The sequence below is a fragment of the Echinops telfairi genome, unplaced genomic scaffold (genome assembly GCF_000313985.2).
Source record: "Echinops telfairi isolate 266 unplaced genomic scaffold, ASM31398v2 ScPeMD7_7469;HRSCAF=8507_0, whole genome shotgun sequence".
NCBI lineage: Eukaryota > Metazoa > Chordata > Mammalia > Afrosoricida > Tenrecidae > Echinops > Echinops telfairi.
Genome location: NW_022111372.1, coordinates 5,619,301 through 5,627,119, shown reverse-complemented (window position 1 = coordinate 5,627,119; position 7,819 = coordinate 5,619,301). Strand labels below are relative to the sequence as shown.

Below are 7,819 nucleotides of genomic sequence, written 5' to 3'. Positions count from 1 at the left end.
AGGAGCATACTGGAGCATCCTGGGAAAAATCACAGAGAGAGAAGCCTACTGGAGCATCCTGGAAAAAATCACAGAGACAAAGAAGATCTAGCTGCAGCTATCTTGTTAACATATCCTTGGCTCTCTGTATCTATACATATTATTCACTGAACTACACAGAGCCAGGAAATGTTCATCAGTCATGTTTTCATCACACGTGTCCATGCGTATAGACACTCATCTATAAACATACACATGCACGCTTATTTGAATAAGTTGCAGTGTTTCGTATTACAATCAGCAGTTCCATCACTACCATGGTTAAGATTCTGCTACCATTTCCATGAGTAGATTATTTTGCCTTTGTTTCTTAGTCATGAAAATAGTTTCAGAGTTCAATGTTGGCAGCATTTTTAAAGTTTCTGGCAATGATGTAAAAGCTGGCCCAAACTCTTAATGTCATGGCAGCTTACTTTTTCTTCCTGAGTAAAAAAAGAAACCTAGGATTTTGCTTTATTTGGCATTATGTGTGTTAACTTTCTGATAACTAAGCCCTCAGCTATGAAAGTAATAAAATGCTCTTATATGCTTTACACTGTAATCATGATATCCTTATTAAATGAACATTGCACATACATGATATATTGAGACATTATATGAACTATTTTTCATCAGCTTTGATATAATGTGAGTTCTATATTTTCTTGAAGTTGTAGATCTTCAGCTAAATTGTCACCAAGTCAGACTGGGTGAACTTGGAATACATTACTAGAGCTCTCAAAGAAAGGCTGTTCTTTCTCATGATGTTTTCTTACTCCTCTCAAAATTACACAGATGAAAATATTTATAACACAATATGGTAGGTGATATAACATAACCTTTTCTAGTAATGGCAAGGCAATTTAACTGGAAAGTTAAAGAATGCTACTTCTCAGTACTGCAGTGTTCAGAATCTTAGAGCAACTTCTTCAGATTTTTCTAAAAAAAATGTATAATAATAAAATTTTATGGTTATAACAAAGATGTCCTAATGCAGTTAATTGTATAGTGCATTGCTCCAGTTTGATGGAACACATCTCCCTGCATTGGATTTCTTCATGGGTTATGCAAGCTGCAAGTCCCACTTAGCCATTATCTATCCACTATATGCTTTCTGAGAAGAAATGAACTTCTTTTCTTTATTCTATTATTTAAAAATGAGATCTGAATAATAAATGGTAAAAGAAGCAATGGTGACTCAGGAATTCAAGCAAACAATCTGAGAGAATTTAGCTTCCTTTTAGATATATGTTTATAATTTAACACAAACATTTAAGCATGTGTTAATAATTTAGATATGTTTAATGATGACACCCATGGGCCATTCCTTAAACTTTCCTGACCTCAGCTAGTTCACCTATAAAGTGAGTGATTATGAATTTAAAAGAAATAATAATAAAAATAATCATCTTACATTTCTCCAGAGTTTACAGAGGTTCAGAGATTTCCTGCTAGCACAATGCAAGACTTTGGACAAATGAAAAATTGGTAGATGGAGCCCCGGAATGTACAAATGATGAATACGTTCAATGGCTAACCAAAATGTTGGAAGTTCAAGTCTATCCAGAGCCACTTCAGAAGAAAGGCTTGGCTGATGGTCTACTTTTCAAAAATTAGTCATTGGAAACCCAGTAGAGTGCACTTCTATTCTGACACAGCGTTTCACCAATCAACTCAATAATAACAGGGCTTTGGGGATTTGGGTTCTTTCTTACTGCTGTTTGGGTTCTTTCTTGCTGTTGTTCAAAAGCAACCCACTGCCATAGAGTAGATACTGACTCATAAGTACCTTATAAGAAGGTGAGAAGTGTTCTTGTGGGGTTTTGTAAAACTCTTCAAAACTAAAAAGCCTTATCTTTCTATTGCTGGTTTTGAACTGCTGACCATTAGCAGACCAACTCAAAACAATCATGCCACTAGTGCCCCTTTATAAATAGGTAGAAGGTTTAGGAATGAGAAAAGGCTTCCTTAGCCTCCAGGTAGCCTCAACTTCCAGCACAGGACTTGCCCAACTGAGTTCCCTTTGGGCCTGCACCTCTCTGCAGGGTACAGCCTACCCCACTCTATCTTAGTCCCATCAATCCTTCAGCAACTGTGATGCAGGTGTTCCTCTCATATTTTTAAAATGAAGCCATTGGGGCATAAAAAAATATGTGCTGCTCACAGATGGGACATCTTGGATTCAGCAACAAGCAGTCTGTCTCCACAGTCCATGACTGTAACCACAATTTGATGTTGCCATCATGTATGACTCACATGTTTTTCTACTGGAAAAACATTCCTAAAGAGTGGGACTGATGTATCTACACTATGCATGTTAACCAAAAACAACAACTATCAGATCAGTGGTTATAGAGCTCCACAGGGTTTTCAATGGTTGTTATATTTCTAAAGTAGACTGCCAGGCCTTTCTTCTGAGATGCCTTTAAGAGGATTTTAATTGCCAGTTTCTTTCTTGGTAATGGAGCACTTAGCCATGTTTGCCACACAAAGACACCTCTCTATGCATGCCATGTGAGAACTATTCACATCAGGCAGTGATGGATGACTTGTTAGCTACAATTTGTAAGGGGTGATGCATTGTGATCTTGTGCCTGAGGAGGTGTGGACTTTCTGAAGCAGAATATTCAGATACAGAGGTAATAATGGACAACTTCATCCCAGGGTTGCCATGAGTCAGACATAAATAGACGGCAGGAAATGTTCTATTCCAGATTTTCAGACCTACTCCTTGTTTTTTTTTAAAAATGCTTCTCTTTTATTTTTCAAAGGAAGCAAAGTTCAAATTGATTTTTTCCCAGTTAAAAAATAGTATGACTTTAGTCACCTTTCTAGGCCTCATTGAAACACCGATAATAGCATACAAGGAATCAAAGAAATAAATCAAATTTAAAAGAAAAGAAGAAACAATTTGGCCTAGCAGGCATGCAGAACCATCCACCTGTATGCAAAATGCCTAATGCACAAAGCAGTTACATATAGAAAAAATTATTAGGGAGAACATCAGGTTGGAGTTTGACTTTGGGCCTCTCTAAAAATACTACCTCTTGTATATGTATTTTATAATACATGACCTTTTACCAGGAACCCTAGAAGAGCAATGGCTAAGCTTTCAGCAGCTGACTCAAAGATACTGTACAATATAAAATAATAGTAACTTACATTATACTGTATAATAATTCCTGATATATATGTACATATACATACATAGGTAATGCTATCAATATTTTCATCCTCAGGAAAAAGCGTCAACAAAGCCATCCAATGATGGTATGCAGCAGTTAAATATAATGGCTATGAAAAGTGTCCAGCTTATTTAATGACTAGTACTATGATTAATGGCTTCCTTTCTTGCTTAAGAAATACTTAAAGTAATTGCCTCTTTGAAAACTGCACTGTCATCACTTTATGCTTTTGATGATGTCAGGGAATATTATCCTAGACCGAGACATGCCAAGCTTTTGTCTTGTCCATTCTTTGCCATTATGTTATGCTATTGGCTACTGGTGACCAGACATGAATTTGCAAAACTCTGTGGTGTCTTCAGGATAAAAAGAAATTTCTCTAAATCCAAAGTCTCCTAGATACAGTGCATGCCAATTTTAACAAGTTTAATTAATGCATAATAAAGTTTCTGGAGAAGTTTGGAGGCTCATTGGAATACACCTAGTGCCATCTGTCAACAAGAAACAGTTTGAGGATCACTTCTGGGCACACTAGACAGAAAAGAGGGAAATAATAAAAAGAAACATGTTATTCAAAACATTTCACATGTTAAAAGCATAAGTTGCTCCTTTAAACATTTTCCTCCTAACTAGGAAACCTGAATTTTCTAATTTTCCTTTCTATATTTATCCATATTCCATAAATAACTTTTTGTTCTCTAGATGATGTCACAACTTATGAGTTATTTCATCAAATTAAGTTAATCTGGCTCCATAATTCTGCAAACAACAGTGTGCAGCAACAAATAAATCCTGTCTAAGATTCTAAAAGGCACTCCCAACTTAGAATCATAAACTCAGCAAATAGTCTTTGATTATTACCATCCTGGTTATCTTTCACTATTGCACAATAAAACATCAGAAATAATTATGGCGATATACTTATAAAAATAAAAATACTTTTTACTAATGCCACATATTAACATTTTAAATGTTGATATAATTCAAAATGCTATCTTTTGATATCCGATTTTCATCTTTTTTATAAAGAAAGCTCCTGAACTTTGAAAAACTCATTTATTGAAAAGAATTAAAAAGTCTATTATTGAATATTTTAAAGTACTAAAATAAAAGATACCTATAGAGACTTATTTTGTGAAGATTTGACTTTTATATGAGGCAAGTGATTATTTTGCTGTCCTATCTCTCCTACTGAAATTGTCTTGTTGAGATTTAATAAATAAAAAATGTGTTCCATCTATCTTGGAGAAAGGGGGAACTGATTACAAGGATCTACATATAACCTCCTCCCTGGGGGATGGACAGTGGAGAAGTGGGTGAAGGGTGACTTTGGACAGTATAAGATATGACAAAATAATAATAATTTATAAATTATCAAGGGTTCATGGGGGAAAGGTGAGGGGGGAACAGGGTGGGAGGGGAAAATGAGGAGCTGATACTAAGAGCTCAAGTAGAAAACATATGTTTTGAGAATGATGAGGGAAACAAATGTACAAAAGTGCTTGACACAATGGATGCATGGATGGATTGTAATAAGAGTTGTATGAGCCCCCAATAAAATGACTTTAAAGAAAAGAAAGAAAATGTGTTCCATCTATTGTATGGCCATTCCTTATCCTGGTCCCAAAGAACCTATTTCGGTTCTCAACCTCCTGAGGAGCGATTTGGTAAATGATCTCTTGGTGGTCTAAAAAATGGACGCAACATTCAAATCTTAACATGGACCAGAAAAACATTAGATCTGTTATAAATTATTGTTTCTCAAACACCAGGCTTGAGGTTACCCAGTACTCATCTCATTATAGCTGAAATATATCTTTTTTAAAATATAGGCATCAAAAGCTAAAAATGGAAAACCAGTTTATAGATTGTTAAATCTCAGTGTGAATTTATACAGTCAAATATAATTCAATTATTCATAAGAAAAATGTAACTTAGTAATTATTTTAATAGGAATTAAGCATCATCATTTATGTTAAATTAGATAGTTCATGTTCAGTTAATTAGACATTTTCCAGATGTCATCTACAAGATGACTATAAATATTCAATCAGAAAACATGGCAAAAGGTCTGGAGGAATGTATGTCATAATTGAACACAGACTTTAAACACAACTATTTTAAGTCCTAGATTTAGTGTAGGTATGCTTTTCCTTCCTGCAAAACGTAAGGGATATAACAAAACTATGAGAAAACGACTCTGCTTAAGTCCTTGAAAGTTTTCATTTGTTTTAACAAACACCTTTTGTTCCGAGCATGCTCTCCATGTCCACTCATGTGCACGAATGCTTCTTCTATTCACTGAGTGACAGACAGGTAATGTACACATTCAGAAGAGCGTATGTTCATAGTGAACTTTTTCTTCATCTCTAAGTTGGGGGTAAAGTTAAAAATACTATCATGGCTTCTGTAACATCGTATTCAATATTGTAAATTTGCCATTTCATAAACTTTAACAGGTTTATTTTCTCACTAAATATAAAAGTAGCACGCAGTTCAAAATTATATTTCTTAATACCTAATGTCTGCAGAGGACCCAGACAGAAAGTTAGTGGAGGGTTATTGGTAATTGGACATTGAAGGATTATATTCTGAAGATAAAGAACATTACAAGTTGCCAGGGGGAGAATCAGTAACAATTAACTTTAATATGCCAGATTCTAAAGGTCTGGCTTCACAACTGATTAAATTGCTATTGTCTGTCTTCTACCTTCCTCTATAAACACCTGCTCTACAGATTTACAAAATGTGAAAAATAATTTTTTTTTACATTAAAACAAGCAATAATAACAATGAGAAGGACAAAAAAATACTTTCCACATTTAAATACATACCTATGGGTTGCCAACACAGATTTATTGTCACACCTCAATGATCATAGCAAAAGGTCTCAGTAAAGGTAGCTATGCTCAACATTCAGGAAAAGCCCAATTTATTCATCCTATTAAGCTATAGAGAGTCAACATCCTTTTGAGAAAGTAAAGAAGAGTGAATAGGGAATAAATTGCCCAGCAATAGAATGATGAAAGTTAAAGAGAAAAAAAATCAGAGAACTCTAGGAAGCTTGCCAATTCTGGTCCCCTTTGCTTATATTGGCTGGACAGTGCCCACCCCTGCAGTCATTGCCAGGCCCACCACAACCCAATTGTGGCCAGATCATTTGTTGCCATTATTGGCGATGTGCAATAAGGAATGCATAGAGAAGGAATCCGTTTATACGCAACTGCCCTCTCCCTCATCTTTGGCCGTGTTCCTGTGAACAAAGGCTTCATGTACGCGGGTCCTGAAAGGAGCCTACAATACTCCACCCTACCCTGCAAGCAGCTCTGGTCCAGGGAATCATTTGATTGAACCAGGAGGGAGGCAGAGGTCTAGTCAGGCCAACAGGGGGTGGCATTTCTGCATTGACTCTCCTGTCTTCTGTCTCTGGATTCCATCTGCCTCTCACCTACCACATCCCCTTAGGGGTGCCAAGCCCTGCCCAGTGGCCAACTCTTTTACAAAGAATGTAGGAAGGATTGCTGGGAGTGGCTGAATCTGCTCAAGACATAGCAGAAGCTTCTGGCACAACCATTTAACTCAACGTTTCAAAAACATTTAAACTTTGGATAGGGGGACTGAGTCCAGACTTATAGGAACAATTGGCGGGGGAGGGAGGGGAGAGCAGGAGAGAAAATAAATAAGACAATTCATTTATTTGGGCTTCCTGGCCACCAAGCTCCCGGAGGAAGTTTCCATGCCTCTGAAAGCAAGCCACCCTGGGGCAGGTTGCCCTGAGTCTCCCCGAGCCACCCCTCACCCCTCCGGCCACCACTCCCCACCCCCACCCCCTCAACCCCGCGGCTCTCTAGGATGGCGACCCCGGACTCACCGCTGACGACCCGTCTGCCGAAAGCGCCCTGTGCGCAGAGCAGCGCCGTGCCCAGCAGCAGAGACGCCAAGGGGCTCATTCCGGCGGGGCAGCAAAGCAGCAGGTGTTCCCTCGAGCCAAGGGGTCCCTGGGCGCACAGGGTGGGCTCTAACACGCGGTCCCTAACTGCACGCTGGGCTCTACTTCTGCCTCCAGAGCCAAGACGCCCAGCCACCTGCTCGCATCACCTTGACCACCTGCCTCCCAGCGCGTTGCCGCTGCGCGCGGGCTGCTAGGCTGCTGTGCGTGTGGGGAAAGAGGACAGGAGGAAGTTAGGGGTCCTGTATCTGTCCCAGATCCTGGGGTTCTACCTCGTCCGCTGTGTTGTTCTTCTCCGGGCGTCTGGCTAGTGAGAGATGGGGCCAGCGCGCTACTGGTGGCTCTTGCAGCAGCAGCAGCAGCTCTGCCCTGGAAGCGCCTCCTTATATACCCGCAGCTCCAGTATCCTGCCCCTCGCTAGTAATGATTTTGCCTGCCTCGCCTCTTTTGCCAGGAGGAGCATCCCAACTCCTCCCCTACAAACTGGAGCCACTTTGAAAACAGTCCAGTCAGCAACCCCACCTCCTTTTCCCTTCCTCCCGCGCTGCTCTCCGTTTCTACAGACTCCATACTCATTTGTGTAAAATGTGACAGCTTTGCCATTAAACTCTGGCAAAAGTTGGATCCGTTTGGTTTTCTCAAAGATGAATGTCCACGAGGGTGCCAA

General features: G+C 39.0%; 1 protein-coding gene across 1 annotated transcript in view; it reads right to left on the bottom strand.

The window, feature by feature from the left end:
* The window catches only part of CHODL (chondrolectin), a 25,687-nt gene extending 18,206 nt beyond the window's left edge, over positions 1–7,481 (bottom strand). The window contains exon 1 of the mRNA XM_004711307.2: positions 7,075–7,481. Coding sequence (XP_004711364.1) covers positions 7,075–7,153 — 79 coding nt within the window. The 5' untranslated portion in view covers positions 7,154–7,481. The remainder of the gene's footprint in view (positions 1–7,074) is intronic.
* Between the last annotated feature and the right edge of the window lie 338 nt (positions 7,482–7,819).